The 16,055-nt window shown below is 48.0% G+C and overlaps 1 protein-coding gene across 28 annotated transcripts in view; it reads right to left on the reverse strand.

The window, feature by feature from the left end:
• Positions 1-16,055, reverse strand: part of HUWE1 (HECT, UBA and WWE domain containing E3 ubiquitin protein ligase 1) — a 161,381-nt gene that overhangs the window by 10,788 nt on the left and 134,538 nt on the right. For 15 of the 28 annotated variants that reach the window (XM_074323887.2, XM_019718916.3, XM_019718910.3 and 12 more), the window contains 19 exons: positions 15,372-15,447; positions 14,454-14,552; positions 13,733-13,866; positions 13,379-13,547; positions 11,845-12,073; positions 11,036-11,214; positions 10,656-10,745; positions 10,338-10,492; positions 9,122-9,167; positions 7,345-7,632; positions 6,129-6,420; positions 5,801-5,931; positions 5,061-5,275; positions 4,696-4,984; positions 4,453-4,555; positions 3,068-3,614; positions 1,784-2,390; positions 795-913; positions 529-685 (listed from right to left, as the gene is read on the reverse strand). In XM_074323887.2, coding sequence (XP_074179988.1) covers positions 529-685; positions 795-913; positions 1,784-2,390; positions 3,068-3,614; positions 4,453-4,555; positions 4,696-4,984; positions 5,061-5,275; positions 5,801-5,931; positions 6,129-6,420; positions 7,345-7,632; positions 9,122-9,167; positions 10,338-10,492; positions 10,656-10,745; positions 11,036-11,214; positions 11,845-12,073; positions 13,379-13,547; positions 13,733-13,866; positions 14,454-14,552; positions 15,372-15,447 — 3,925 coding nt within the window. The remainder of the gene's footprint in view (positions 1-528; positions 686-794; positions 914-1,783; positions 2,391-3,067; positions 3,615-4,452; positions 4,556-4,695; positions 4,985-5,060; positions 5,276-5,800; positions 5,932-6,128; positions 6,421-7,344; positions 7,633-9,121; positions 9,168-10,337; positions 10,493-10,655; positions 10,746-11,035; positions 11,215-11,844; positions 12,074-13,378; positions 13,548-13,732; positions 13,867-14,453; positions 14,553-15,371; positions 15,448-16,055) is intronic. The other 13 variants (XM_088795037.1, XM_088795035.1, XM_088795036.1 and 10 more) reach the window with 5 other exon arrangements.

The raw sequence follows: 16,055 nt of genomic DNA on the forward strand, positions 1-16,055 counted from the left end.
AATCACTTTACCACTTGGTTTTAGCTTTCTTCTTGATAAAACTAGAAGGAAGACTAAAGCTAGATGATTTGCAAGTGTTCTTAAAATTTTTGTACCTTCAAAACTGCACAAAGGCAGAGGCTATTACTTTGACTCTCAGTTCCTGAGCCTGACGTAGTGCAGGTGCATCGCCAAGGCGGCAATGCCGCCTCAACAGGCTCGTTATAGGGCTCTTAGGAGTGCCCAGGATGGAGAAACTGCGGTCCTCTACATGCTCATTTGCCTTCAGAAACACTGATTACCTGTTGCGTGTCAGGTACTGAGAATGCAGAGAAGCCCAGTCTTGCTCTTTTAGAGTAACTGAGCAGAGGAAACTAGATGACAACCCAGTACTACCAGTGTCATAACCGAAGAGAGCATGGAAGCTGTGCTACAGAAGGACAGAGGAGTCGGATTCAGCTTGAGGTTCAGGGAAGCCTTCCAGAAAGAGGTGACACCTCAGTGGAAGGTTTCAGAAAGACATGATGCTTTATTCCTATTATTACCTACCTATCTGTTTACAAAGGGTATAACCCAGATGGCGGGCTCCATTCAGCAGCAGCTTGAGAACAGTGTCCCGGGTCCCAGGGTCCCCCCGAGAGAGCTGCAGTAACACATTAGCTGCGTCCTCTAGGCCTTCTTCAGAACAAGAATGGGACGTCAACACCTGAGCAAACGAAGGGAGGAGTAAGCCCTCACTTGAGAACTGAAGCACTATCCACCCCCATCTACCCTTTCTCCCCCAACCTTGGGAGGTCAGAAGAGCTTCGACTCACCTCCACAGAGAGCTGCAGCTGGTTTTCAGTGAGGCCTGAGGATACCATCTTAAAGTCTGCACTGCTACTGACCCCATCACCCACCTTCGCTGGAGATTTGCTGGCCTTAGTAGTAGAAGCTTTGAGGAAAACAGATGGAACATTGTAAGCCTCTGAAACTCCCACACCAAAGACTTAAGTGGCAGAACCAAGGAATCGCTGAACTGTCCAGGGCTGAAAAATGGGAAAGTAGTGAAAAAGATCCACCCAACAAAGCCAAATCCAAATGACTTAGGATGCGAAGGACTCTTATGACTGTACCTTCTAAAGTGATAAAGAATCCCAGGTATTACTCCCAACCAGAGTCCCCTCTGAAGGCCCCCAACTCTTCAAAACCTACTTCTTCAAATAATTCTTACTAGTTTGCTGTAGGACTTATTCCCTTCACTTCCTGGGACAGGCTGGCTACTCTATTCTAGCCCAATTCACACTGTATCCTTCCTGCTCTTGAACTCTTTCCTCTGAGAACTGACTCCCTCAACCCTGCTGGAAAGGCTGGGAGTTCTTTGAAGATAGGGACCTTCGATCTCTCCTTTTGGTGCTTAGCCTAGCAGAAGCCACATTCAGTGAATGCCCGCTGGTCTTCATAGGAGCATGTGTGTAGGGAGGGGCGGGGGGGGAGGAGAAGGAGGGAGGGAGGGAGGGGGGAGGAAGGGGGAGAAGGGGAGAGGGGGAGAGGGGGAGAGGGGGAAAGGGGGAGAGGGGGAGAGGGGGAGAGGGGGAGAGGGAGAGAGGGAGAGGGGGAGGGGAGGGAGAGAGAGAGAGAGAGAGAGAGAGAGAGAACACATACACGCGCTCTGGTGATGATGAGGGTGAGAAAGACCACATCTGGCTCTTACAAACACAAACCACGCCGATCATGATCATTTATGGAAGAATACCTGGACGGGGAGTGGAGGGGTGAGGTGGGTGTAAACACCCCACTGCTCCCAGCTGACATCCACACTTACTTGAAACAGTAGTGGTAGCAGTTGTGGGGGTAGTCACTGTGGTCGAAGCAGCTACGGCAATGGTAGTTATAGCCGTGGCAGCAACCAGGGCTGGAGCAGAAGTGACAGGGGTGGTTGCAGCGGGGGGAGTGGGCGTGCTGGAGGTGGCAGTGGTAGTAGTGGTGGTAGATGTGCTTGAGGTGGCAACAGTGGTGGAGGAAGCACTGCTGCCAGAATTAGACTGTGTTTCCGACACTTTGTTTTCCGGGAGAGCAATTGAGATGAGAGAGAGAAGTCTGAGGAGTTTCTCAGTTAAGAGCGAGCTCCGGCGGATGACTGGGTGCGACAACATGTTCATGAGCTGCCCCAGTGGAGAGGCCTCGAGGCTGTACGGGGAGCTCTCCCCGTCACTGCCAGTGCTCACTGGCACTGACTTCACGGAGTTCTTGCCTTTCCGGCTGACATTCATGTTGTCCAGTTTTACCAGTAAGTCCCAGAAGTCTGTGCAAATGCCACTGCTACTGGACTGTGACGAGCACGGGCTGCAGGCCTGCTTACTGCCCCTTTCCCGATCGCTCTCACAGTTTGTTTCTTTGGTCCGCTGCTGTGTGAAGTGGCTGGGAAACACCTGCCGGGAAAACAAGGACAAGCTTGGTCTAGGGGGTCTACATAGAAAATACATCTTCCTGACAAGGAAAGACCACTGGTTCATAGGCTCTCCACTCCTCCGGACAGCTTTGGTAAAGGAACATGGGACTTTTATCCGACTGATGGCCAAGCGGCCTAGAGAAAGAAACAAGGGCTTTGTAGGTCAACAGATGATTAGCAAACTTTATTGAACATTGTTCTCCCCACTTATAAAATGGGGAACCACCTTGTGAAATTGTTGAGACGAAAGGAGGTAATGTATTTCGCGTGGATCCTGGCACAAGGCAGGCCCTTAAACGGCAGCAGTGCTTACTATAAAGAAGATTAAACTAAGTTCTAGGTCCAGTCAGCTCTATCACTTACTAGCCACATGACATAGCCACTAAAAATTGCTGTAACCCAGCTTCTCCATCTGTAAAAATGGGAATAATACAGACCGCTGAAGGTTGAATGAGATAATGCATGAAAAAACTGTAAAGTGAAGATAAAAACCCCAGAAAGTCATTTACCAAACAACTTCTCAGAAACAATACAGGCTTCAGCAATAACAGGTAACTAAGAAGGGCCTGCTGGCTCCCTCAGAGTTCACAAGTCACTCAGGCTGTGGCTGCCACCCCTCTTCCATCCCCCGGAGTTGGGTTCCTTCAAGCTCCTCACCTTGGCCAACTGAATGAGTGTGTCTAGAACGTGTCTGCAGACAACAGGAGCAGCCTGGGGGTGGATGTGGACAGTGGAGCCACTGCTCGCATGCTTCTCAGTGTGTTTGCGCCCACCTGAACGCTGGATCTGGAATATGTTAGTCCTGCAACCTAGGGCTGCATCCATGGATACTGAGAGCCAGGAAAGCTGGTTGGAGCTCTTAGACTCCATCTTATGCAGCAGGTCCAGGGGCCGGTTCTCATGGCTGCTTGACCCACAGCTCTTGCTTGACTTTTTGCCCCTTTCCTCACTTGAGGAGAGCTTGGGTGTTTCAATGCATAGCTCACTCTCACTGCTGCGCTGCAAGATAGAAAGCAGGCTGCGGATGACCCAGTGACGGGTCTGAGCATGGTAGCAGAGATTTCTCAGTACTCGGTGTAGACGGCTAGTATTGAGCTTCGGTTCATCCACGAAAAGTAGGACCAGGAGACAAGACAGGGCTTCGTGGTCGAGAAGGAGCCGTCCTCGGAGGCGGAGGAGAGTGTCCACATTACTGCCAGAAGGCCTGGAACAGAGCATGGTTTCTGGGTAACACTTCAGCTAGAGCTCTGGGATCAGGCATAGGCTTAGGGGAGTGGGATGAGCTGGATACCTCCAAGACAACTAGAGAAGGGAGGGTGTCCAGTCCGAGAGCTCTTAACAGTTAACAACTGCCTTGAGTACCCTACTATGTACCAGGCACTATACAATGTCTGTAACAGCTTCCTAAAAGGGCTGTTTGTAAAGACTAGAGAATCGCCTATTTCTGAGATGATGAACAAGAAGCTCAAACAGGTTAAGTGCCTTGCCCTACATCACACAATTGAGAAGAGAGCAGATTCCAGCCCAGGTCTATATCATCAATTGGTAAAATCAGACTGCACCTAAAGTCTCAGGAGAGAGTGCTTATTTCTGCCTTCTCTAGACTACCAGGGCGTGGGGGAGAGGGGGTTGCCTGCCATATGTAGGAGCTGATCACACTCCCTTCACATTTTGACTCTACTCTGCTTCTGCCTGGTTAATAACTAACTCCTCTCCACTTCTACAGCCTAGATGCTACAATCCCAAGGCAGGTGGCTCCATGTTCTACTATGTGCATGGGAAGCAAGTGGCTTTTCTTGTTACAACCACAGCTAGTGCCTGCTGACAGCCTGCCTTACTCTGTGACTATGCCCACAGTAGCTATACTAAGCCGGAAGTGTGGCTTTCTAAAGGGGGAGTGTCCAAGAATCTGGCTTCCCTACTCATTAAAGGAAATACCCTAGAGAGGACATCCAACCTCTCCATCTATAAATTAAGGGAGTTGGACCAGTTGTAGATGTGAAAGGTGGTAAGGCAGGGTGAAAAAAAAAAGACAAAGGTACCTGTTATGGCTGCTGCTACCCCCCATCTGGAAGGTGCCACCTCTCTGCACAGCAAGGCGAGTATATTGGACCCCACGGTTGCCACTCAGACGACTGGTGAAAGCTGGAAGGAAAGAGAAAGGAAACCGAAATTGGGGAGGGAGTGATAAGCTAGGTCTAGGTAATACAAAGGGGAACTAACTACAGAGCCTCATGTGGCCAAAGCTCGACATTCCAGAGCTCTCCCCCTGCCTCCCTTCATACCTGGGCTTCGGAGAATGGCAGAAAGTGCAGAGGTGCTGCTGTGCCCAAAGAGCCGCTCGTGCATGAGCTGCCGCTGCCGGGCTTCCTGCTCTCGCCTCAGGGCTTGAGCCTCGGCTGCAATGTCAGGTGGCATCACAGCCAACACACTGTCCTCCATGTCCTCCAAGACGCTCCGGCGCAGGTCTGAGGGCAGAGTCTGGATGAAGGTCACAGGGTCCATGGGGGTGTCTGAGCTGGCATTCTGTGCCAGTTCCCGCCGCTGTTGCTCAGCTCTCTGCTGTGCCAGCACCTACGGACCAGAAGAAGTCAATGGGGAAATACTTCCAGCCAGGCAGCCTGCTCTCACCAGCTCCCCGCTCACATACTTCCTCCTGGATGGCTGGAGGCAGGGCAGCCAGGAACTCAGGGCTCACTTCGGTCACACCAGGATTCCCTACCACTGCAGGAGCTGAGCTATTTGTGGTGGGGGCAGTACGGGTGGGTGGACGGATGCCCAGCTGGTTCTGCAGGACTTCCCGGCGGATGTCATCAGGCAGAGCAGCCAGAAAAGAGGGGTCCACACCTTCAGGGAGACTGATACCTGAAGGGAGATGCAAGATGTGAAGGAACTCACACCTCTAGTTACATCTGATGCCCAAGATGTAACTGAAGGAAAGAAATCCATGGCCTTGCTTGAGGAAACCAGCGATGTTTGTCCTCACTGCATGCAAAGGACACAGGACACACAGAGAAAGCCCACCCACCTTCCCTAGGCTCGGGAGAGCTTTTGTTATGTGCCAGCTTCTATGTATGCAGTCACTTAACCTTCATCAAGACCCCAGCATGTAGCTGTTATCACCCCCTCAGTATCAATGAGGATCAGAGGAGCTAAGTAATGGCCCCAGGTCCTAAAGTCAGGAGGTGGCAGCAGAGGGGGGATTTGAGCTAAGATCAGTTTGACATCAAAGCCTGGGTTCATTCCATTAAGCGGCACCACATACCCTTACCGCCGGTCCTCCCATATACACGCCGCCCTCCGTCGGGATTGAACTGTTTGACTGGCGGGCATTTCCATGCCAAGGGCTACGAGAAGCCTAACAAATCCTAGGATACACATGCAGCTCACCTGCAAGGGGATCTTCTTCTTCACTGCTTGTTGAAGGCAGTGGCTCTTCTAGGATCCCCCGGGAATCTGCTCCAGAAATGGCCACAGCAGAATCTCTAGTGGAAGAACTCTCAGAGGATGCAGGGGGAGAGCTGAAGGAAATCATTTTCAGGTTGTTCTCTGTATTGTATTTTCCCATTTATAAACTACTCCTATAATACCCCTTTCTCATAGAAGCCAGGTTGATTTCCCCAGTGTACCAAGCATGTGCATTAGATTAACAAGTATGAACGTGGCTTGAAATACCCGCCAACACATCCTGCCCTCCTCTTGCTCACACAGTGCTTACCCGTCCTCAGGGGCCTGGGTAGGTTCCCCTGACCTATCACCCCTGCCTTGTACTTCTGTCACAACTGGCGGGGCATCCCCAGGAGTGGAGCTGCCTGCTGTGGGCTGCTCAGAACTGCCAGCTGCTGAGGTATCACCCACAGCCTCCTCCAGGGTACAGGAAGCCAGGCTGCTGGTGTCCATGGGAGAGCCTTCCAGTTGACTGCTGACAGCTGTGAGTGCATCAGAATCTTCAGCTCTCTCTGGGGAAAGAGAGGCTAGGAGGAAGTCACATGGAGAGGTTAGATCTCTGCCTGGAATTAAGAAGCAGCCAGATTAGACTTCTCACTTCTCCACCTTCACTCCACGCTAGCCTGATGTTCCCACTCAATTTCATTTGTTTCAATAAGGCTCATCTCAAGTCCTTTCTATCATCTGCTGAATATTTATGGTGTTCCAGGGATTCATTCCCTACCACTTCTGCTCAGAACTGCCAGCTCTGTGAAACATCTTCCCTAGGCATCCCAGATAAGGGATCCTGTCACTTGCAGAGTCTCTGCAGGTAGCATGTATATATGCATGTTGGTTCTGTTTATCTAAACAAACAAAATTCATTAAAGGAAAAAAACCCTACATCTTAAGGTTTCTCTGTAACACATCATAGACAGCATGATAGAACAGTGATGGTGAACAGGTTTCCATCTGGCCTGCTGGAACACTGCTGAGAATTGTGGGAAATAGTGCCATGAGATAAATGGTGTCCGCCAGGATGTGAGAGCTGTGTGAGTGGGGCCACATGCTTGCATCCCTGGAACTGTTGAAGGAGAGCAAGCTTTCGAGTCATATAGATCTGGATTTTAATCTCAGCTCAACCACTTCATTGAGTGGCCTTGGGCTAATTATTTCACTTCTGAGTTTCAGTTTATTCATGGAGATAACACCATCTACTCTGGAGAGTTCTTTTTAAATAAGCTCAGCATGACGGCTCAATAATAGTGATTACGTCAACAAACTGTTGGCATCATCACTAGTACCATTCCACTCAGATGCATAATCACTTAAGGACACAGAGAAGAAATCTCAACTTGAGCTGAGACAGTCATGTGCAAGCTGAGATCCTACTATTCGAGGACTTGAGCTTCTACTATTTCTCTAAAGAGAGAGAAGAAACTACGAAGATGTCCATTTTCCCTCCTGTTCTACCCTCCCCCCCGCCCAATCCTTGCAACTCTACTCACTTATAGTGGGAGCTGGAGATAACTCCATCTGAGTCGTTTCTGCTTCTCCACTTGGCCTTGTGGGACCCAATTCCTCTGGCTCTACAGGCATCAATAGCTGTGTAGAGCTCCCTCCTTCTCCAGCTGGGGACTGCAGCTCTTGAGGAATCTCTCCCAAAGCTGGTGGGGGTGGGAGTGTTGGTTGCTGTTGTGAGGGCTGCAGAGTGACAAGGGTCTCCTTGGACTCAGATGTAGCTGCATCAGTTGAAGATGGGGTTGTTGGGTAGCTGTCAGGCATAGGAGTCCCATCTTTCTCGGAAAGAATGACAATGAATGTGTTACGGGGCGATCAGCCAAGGATCCAGGAGCCACTCAATAAGCACAGGTGGCGTGACAAGAATCCCCCCCCAACCAGTGACGTAGGAATTCCCCCCACCATCAACTGCTCCTAGGAACAGCTTGTGGCTGGTCTGGTACACCCAGGACAGGGGCTAAGGCACAGTGCTATCTTGGTCCCAAGAATTGGAGAACTCTCTGTAGATCCTAAAAATTAAATCCTTTCTGTGCCCCAGGAAGGGAAAGAGTTCAAGTCACTTTATAATTATATTTGCCTACCCTAAATATCACCTGCCCCCTTCCACCTCCCTTTTCTTCCAGTCCTGATTATTTAAGGAACATCTACAATTCTGTCTAATGGAAGCAACAGTGCCGAGACTAGGTATGAAGATGCCACACACCAGGGAAAGTAGTAAGTTGTATAGTTATCTTCTAATTGGGGCCTAAAATCCCTACCCCACAACAATACAACTTACTACCTCACCCCGGCATGAGCAGAATCCTCTAGCAAGGGCAGCAGGCAAAAGGCCATTCTACCTGATGAGAGACACTTTCAAAGACCTTTTGCTAGATTAAGGGTTCCAGGACACCTACCCTCTTTCACTGCTTTAAAAAATACTGTGTAGGCTTTGGTACAATCATTTCCCAACTCAAGTGCCAAAGGAGACAGAAGGTATAGGGAAGCAGAAGAAAAGTCTGAGGAAATAGGGGTGGGGGAGACATATAATACCACATGGAGCAGTTATTAGAATCATAAAATGGCTACTGACATTAAGAAGATTACGACGAGGGATAGAAAGCATATAGTAGTAATACCATTTAGCCCAGAGCTACCTTCCCCCAAAGCAGGTTGCTCAAGATAATGTTTCTAGACTTTTAGAGATTCCACAGACCCATAAAATTTACATAAAAAGTAAAAAGAGACTAACATGGGGCTACCAACTTTTAGTTTAGCCAAGAAAAAAAACCCCATCAATATCATTTAATAAAAATATTTCAATACCAAAGGATTAAGAAGGACATGATCTCTATTATGAAATAGTCCTTTAAGTTGAATAAATTCAATTTCTGAAGAACTCATTAAACCTCCCTTATTTTGTTCATTTTCACTGAGGACTGGCATTTGGGAACCACTGTCATCAGGTGTTCTCATGAAGCACCACACTATGGTGGCCACCCAAGGGGGTAGGACACATGGCCTCACTACACACCAAAAGGCAGCACAGGACAATCAGGACGAGAAGCTGAACATAGCACGTCGGAGGGGAATGTACCACCGTGGGAAAGACAGTAGACTGTATAGTTATCTCCAAGATGGGGTATGACCCTAAAACTATACAATCTACTACCTCATCCCACAGAGCACCAGTGTTCATCTTCAGCCCACTTGGGCCAGCTACTCTGCAGGGCCAGGAGAAAGAACCAACCATTAGCAAGAGGAGGAAAAGGGAGGAAGAGTTACCTGAGAGGTTCTGTTCAGCAGAGTCATTTGTCTTAGACGCAGTACACTGCAAAGAGAAGGGACAGACCAATGTAGGACTTTGCAAGCACATGAGACTGAGGTCAACTGTAATAGTCCCAACCCCCACATATGCCACCTAGGAGTTCAGTGACCTGGATGGAAGATGAGCACTTCAGTGTGCAAACATCTCCAATTTCTCTCACACACACTCATGTTCAAGGATGGCTTATGGACAAGGTGGAAACTGCCAGGGGCCGACTGAACCACCAGAGGAAAGGATAATCAAAAACACTTTAGAGCTGGGCTGGCCACAGAGCATGACTTGAACACAATGGTGAGACCAGCAAGAATTTCTTGAAGTTTTATCTCTATATATTTCCCCTCCTTGGGCTCATTTTGTCTACTCCAGCTTTTAAAATCACATGCCAGGCTAGCTTATTTTCTATCACTTTTCATGTGTTTAAAACAATGTTACTGTTCACTTAGCTGAAAGTTCTATACAAAGGTATTTGTTACATCAAGCTTGTTATTGTAATTGAACATTTCAATAACTTTATCTTTAACCTATCGAATATCCTAAATGCCGAGTGGGGTATAATAAAGTCTTTCACTGAAGTCTTTCAATTTCTTTGTATTTCTATTAGCATTGATTCATATACATTAAAGCTATACTGTTCGAGGTCCCAGAAGTTTTAGAAAAACGTAGGTAGCTTCTTTGTAAACCAAAATCATGGCAGAGAATTTGAGCCCTAGAAAATGACATGTGGTGCTAGGGTTCAGGGTAGTAACATTTCTCTGAGCTGAAGCCTAAGCATAACTTAGATGAAGGAATGGGGTTATCTTGGTAAAGATCCCCTCCCCCAACTTGGTAAAGCAATCCACTGAGAGAAACGGAATTGCACCATCAACAGCCTGGACTTAGTCAAGGTCGTTCTTGTCTAGCTGCAGAGACTCTACAGTACGACTCAGGAAACACTCTGGTTCTGGCTCCAGTTTTTCCCAGTGAGACACTGGAAAAATGATTTTCCCTCTGGGTTTGAATTCTTTCCCCTAAAACTATGTGAGTATACGGCAAATTTGGAATGGATCCTTTCTGAGGTTCAATGTGAAAGTCCGAGGATTCTCCAGTGACTCTCGATGCCACGTGTATGCCAAAACCGTATCAAAGTTAAAGCAGACGTAGCCAAAGATGAATCCTCCAGCCTTTGGGAATCACCTGTGCACTCTGATCCCTGTTTTCCTTATCTTCTTTGCCTTTGTCAGTTATCTTTGTTTCTTCCTCTGCCAGTTGTTTCCTGCGTTTCTCCCGTCTTTCTTCCAGCTCCTCATCCCTCAGGAATTCCAGGTGATTGACAATGGGCACTTTAACAACTGCATCAAAAGAGCAAAGATCAGGAGCTGCTCAGGGGACGTGGGGGAGGAAGCCAAGCAGCAGAGCTTGTGGCCACAGAGAAACAGGGAAACAACTTTCCATGTATACTTGTCCCAGCACCGGAGGGCTCACTACTGCCCTGATAACCAAACTGCCACACACCTGAAACACAGTCGTGCATACTCTCAGCATCGAGAACTTTACATTCCTCTGTCCAGCGAGTCAGGGCTGTGGGGATGCTGGACAGGGTCCCTGTAGGGGAACACAGGAGAATGAGATTCTGGGTCTTGTCATGTGTCAACTGATCCTAAAATTGCAGTCATTCTCTAACAGGGTCCAGTGTCGATCACAAGGTTTGGCACACCACAGGCACCCAGAGATAATCAAGTTTTTGTTGCCTTTGGCAAAGTCATTCAGTGGTCTGGCTTCTATTATAAAATAGGGTTTCTTCAGGCAGAGCAGATACTTTTCTGCTTTCCCTAAGCAGGGAAAAAAAATAAAAGCTGACAAACTATACCCTCCCTTTCACCAGAGAAACTTGCCTGCTTGGCTGGTAGCTGTACTCTGGTCATGGAAAAAGTCATCGAGCAGTTCATCATCAGACCGGGCGATAATGTGGACATCATCGTTGCCCACCAGGAGGCGGGCCCGGCCCCGGCTTTGTAAGGGAAGGCTGCTGCTCAGCTGCAGGATGTCAGCGGCAGCGGAGGGACCAAGCAACCTGTAGGGCGACGGGGGGATGCCATGGTCACTGCACACCCACAGGGGCCCTGCAACCTGTTACTGTGAGATCATTTCTGTATCGTCTACGAAATGCTTAACGCTATTATGGACTGATCGTACTACACATAAATCTTAGTTACTTTCCTAACTACTCCATCAGTTTGCAAACTTTATTTGGGCTGAGGTTGCATATTATTCCACAGATCCAGGCAGATTAGTGTCATGGATAACGCCAGGTACTGGGTTAGGGTATAATACCTCTCTTGTACACCCTCTGTAGTGTGTACATTGACCACTATGACACCTATATCCCTTTTTTCACTTTTAAAATTACTCCTTCCACTAACCTCTAAGCCCTATGGCACGGATCCTGTTCTGTCTATATCTAAAGTGTTAAGTGCTTAGAATATGAGATGCTTAATGATTGCTGAATGTATACACAGGACACTTAAGCAAAAGAACATGTTATACAATTAGGTATTCCTCCAGAAGTCTGCACATATAGCCCACAAAGAAATGGGACAAATACATTATTTGCACATGTGACAAGACCATTAAGTGATGGACTGCTTCCCCCAGGTCAAGACGATGCTGAAGCCCAGTGAGCCCAACAATCTTTTCAACTCACCTCTGGAGTATGAGAGGTGGGTTGGGCTGGCGATTCCCAGGGTAGTGAACGTGAATGGTGTGGCCTGTATTGGCCGTCAGCTGCCTTAGGGTCCTCTGACTGCGCCCGATACCCTGGGTGAGGCGTGTTGTAGAGGAGCCACTGCCCAGCGTCAGGGAACTGTGGTCTGCATGGCGTACCATCAGTGGGTGAGTGGTAGGGATATTTCCTGGGGATGGGGGGATGTCTGCTGCAAGGACAACATGCAAAGGGGTCAGTGCCAAAAAGAAATTTCTCCCATGGTTGTTAAAGCAGAACCATGTCTCCTGGGACTTACTTCCTCACACGGAAACCTGAGCTTTGTCCTTTCTCCCTCATTCCCACACCTCATCTACGACCACTGACATTATCATAGCTAATGCCACCATCTCTCACCTAGATACTGCAACAGCCTCCTAAATAGCCTCCCAATCCATTCTTCACCCTATAGCCACAGTGACATTTCCAGGCCCCTCAAGAAACATGCTGCTCCCTGCATCCTGAAGACTCTTCACCCTCTTCTTTTTATTCTTGGCTTAGACGTCACTTGCTCTGATTCTAAGGATTGGCTTAAAAATCCTGGCTTAATAATTACTCTGCGCTTTCTTACCACACTACTATGTAGTGCCTGCTTATTTGTAATTCTTAATAGGCCATAAGCTCCTATGAGGGAAAAGGACTTTCTTTTTTACTGCTGTATTCCTAGTACCGACATAGTAGGCACTCCTCAAATATTTGTTCAATGGACAGAGGCTCAACATTAGGAAGTCTGATGAAAATCACAGAAATGCAAAGAAAATCATAGAATAGAAAGTATCCGGCAAATTATGTAATCCAACCATTTCCCCCCCCAAACTTTTCATTTACAGGTGACAAACTGAGGCTCAAAGAGGTAAGAGACTACTTGGCCAAGACGACAGACCAGAACAGTTCAGTGTTTTCTGCTGTATCTGCTTGTGATTTAGGGTCAAGACCTGCCTTCTCAAGACAGCCTGATTTTAAGAACTTGATGCTAAAAGGGCACTGTGATGTTGGTGGGAGAGGAGGGAAGAGATTCACTCTCTCCTCTCAAAAGATGCATCCTTGAAGAACAGTGTGAATGTGCTCAAATCTACTCCCCAATGCCGAGCTCAAAGGTGTCCATACAAACTCTCAAGGTCGTGTTATATGGGATTACCGATCGCCCTGTCACTGTAGCGTGCACAAGGGTGCCTGATGCACTTAGCCTTGGTCTCCTATTTTTTTAAAATTCAAGCAAATCATCAAGTTGTCCAGATTCTAAAATGGCTGCCTGCTTACTGAGGTGGAGAACAAGAGCAGCCTCTCATTCTTCCTGCTAAGTGTACACTTATTGAGCGAGATGGATTCAGACCTCCCTTGCCCCAGGAAGTCGGCACAGGAAAAGAAGTGCTATCTGTATTAGATCGACATAGCTGCTCTGGTTCACTGCTTGGCTTACCCTAGAGAAGGGTATAAGAATCAAGAGATAAAACCCAGCTGAGCCCCTGTATCTTACTAGCACTGGAGAACATGTTGTCAAACTCAATGATGAGATCATCCTCCCGGTCAAAGCGCTCAAATCGGACCAAGGGAGAAGCGTTCATATCAGGGTAATCCTCATCCAATTCCATTTCAGAGCCATCGTCGTCATCGTCTTCATCTCCCTCTTCACCTTCATCATCCTCCTTAAGGGGAAAATAGGAGATGGAGAATTGCTGGAGGTAAGCGTTTTCTGGGGTCTGGTGTCATGGCCACATGTGCACACGAGGGAGGGAGGCGTGGAGGCTAGCAACCCAAACTGTTGGTGTTCTCCAGCTGTGTTCCCATGGAAGAGGTTGTCTGAACCAACCCAAACACAGTCCCCCCTCACCTGATCATCTTCCTCATCTTCCTCCTCCTCCTCCTCTTCATCCTGACTATCATCCTCATCCTCGTTACTGCCACTGCTGTCCTCTTCCTGAGTGTGCTCCTCCTCATCCTCAGGGTCCAGGATATTCATGGAATCTAAAACAAAGGGAGCACATTGGAGGACTATACTGAATAGCTAGAAAACAGGCTACTGTGCGGGCCCGCAGACTGAGTGGGAAGGCATGGGGTATCTGACTCTAGGAGAGGAAGAACCAGATCTGGGGTGATAAACAGACTTAGTGAGCCAGCCCAGATTTCCTGAAAGTGCCAATCAATGCATCAACACGCTGAGCAGGGTGGCTGAATGTGGAGGCTGGCCACAGGGTGGTGCTTGAGGAGCCACGGTCTAGGACTTGGCCAAGTCTGCTGCTGCCCCCTTACCTTTCCAGCCCTACTTTGCTATTGACTGCATCCTGCTGGTTAAGAGGGAATCTGGAGCGATGATAGCAGGTGGGTGAGAAGAAAGCGAACCAAGTAAGAAGTGACAAACTTTTGGGCAAGCAGTAGTAACATGTTATTTGAAAAACTGGCTGAGGATAAAGTGGATGGTGTATGTCAGCGCATGCAGACAGATGCTTCCTTATTCTGCACATGTGGGCAGCTGCCTCCAGGAAAACCCTAGTGTAGTGTCTGTCAGACGTGCAGGGCAAGAAGGGAGGCCTTTCTGGCCTCGGCACTCTCACCTTCTCGGTTGGCCTGCAAGGTGGAAGCTTGGCTGAGGTTGGAAGGAGCTTCATCCATCAGCACGTCCTCTTGTGATTCATCCTCTCCACTTCTGCTCACTGAAGGTTACAGAGCAGAGCCTTCACTGAACAACAGAGGACTTCCCTTTCCAGATTGGGTGTGCCTACAGTAGCTACAGACACCCAGCAGATATCCACTTTTTTTTTTTTTTTTTTTTGGATGAGGGAGAAGACCTGAGTTCTCTGCTGTTGACTAGCTAGGTGAGCTTGGCCAGTCACTTTACCTGTCTGAGTCTCAGTTTCCTCATCTGTAAAATGCCAATCCCACTACTAATTGTGAAACCACAGAGGATAATAGGTGTGAAAAATCCTTGTCAAATTTATAAATACTTGTCTGCTTCCGTTAATCCTTTGATTTCCTTCATCAATAAAATAAAAACAAGTAACACATACACCCTTGGAGCCAGGTGACTGTAGGGTACCTTTGCCATTTTCCCTCTGAATTGTAAGAAGAGCCACCCTTAGGGATGATTGCTCTTGTTACAGTAATGAGACTCAAAGGTGGAAAAGGCCCTGGATTTCGTTGAAGAACTGAAAGGAAAGCACTTCTCACCCTACAGCCTCTACAGCCTCCTCTAGGTTTCCATGAATAATAAACACTCTTAATGTGCCTGATGTATCATCTCTACTGATGGCCATCCCTCCGCCTCCCCCACACAGGCAACGCTTCAGACCCGCCACAGGTCTGTAGATAGATGGCTTGTGAATCTCGTAAGACCATCAACATCAAGACAAGCAGCAATCTAGGCTGGCTATGAGCCCTTAGGCAGAGCTGAGCAAGCAGATGATGAGAAAAAGGGTCCTCCCAAGAGAGATTGAGGAAAAGGAAGAGGCTATACTCAGTTCTGGGGCTCTCACCTATAATTGTACTGTTCCCAGATCCGCCATCCCTCTCAAGCAACTCATCTATCAGGTCCTCCAGCTCATTCTCAACCTGGAGAGAAATAGAACATACATATGGATGCACACAAGTCTATCATTGTGCTAGCACTGAAACCCTAAAAAAAGCCAGCAAGGGAGCATGTATTTCTGGGATAATGTGTGACAAAGGGTGTTATATAAATACCACACACTGGGTGCTAAGAGCACAGAAACTACCACGTGCTGCCAATCCACACTCAGACTGTCCTTCAAATGGGTCCATCCCAGTTATCTGAGACCAGGTTAGTCTTTATACTGTCCAGGAATACGTGCCGATTTCTTTGAGAGCTATCAGCTTAGGACTGTAGACTCCATTTCTTATCACCGCTACCAGCTCCAGAAATTACAATGTTTTCTTTAGGGTTGTTAGGAGACGACTCTTTGAATGCCCCAGTGCAGCTGGTGCTATAGGCACAACAGTAATGCTAAGGAGCTTCCATTAATGACCAGAGCCAAGTAAATCAAAGACTGGGCCCAAAGGGATCAAGCCAGCTTTCTACATCAACATTTCACCTGGGCCTACATTTTCTTGTTGGGATCTATTCGATTTCACAGTACATGGCACCCTGCCCCCACCCCTCATTTAATACAATTTAAATTCATTTACTAAGCATCTACTAA

The sequence above is a fragment of the Rhinolophus sinicus genome, chromosome 18 (genome assembly GCF_057876585.1).
Source record: "Rhinolophus sinicus isolate RSI-liver-muscle chromosome 18, RSI-T2T, whole genome shotgun sequence".
NCBI classification, from domain to species: Eukaryota; Metazoa; Chordata; class Mammalia; order Chiroptera; family Rhinolophidae; genus Rhinolophus; species Rhinolophus sinicus.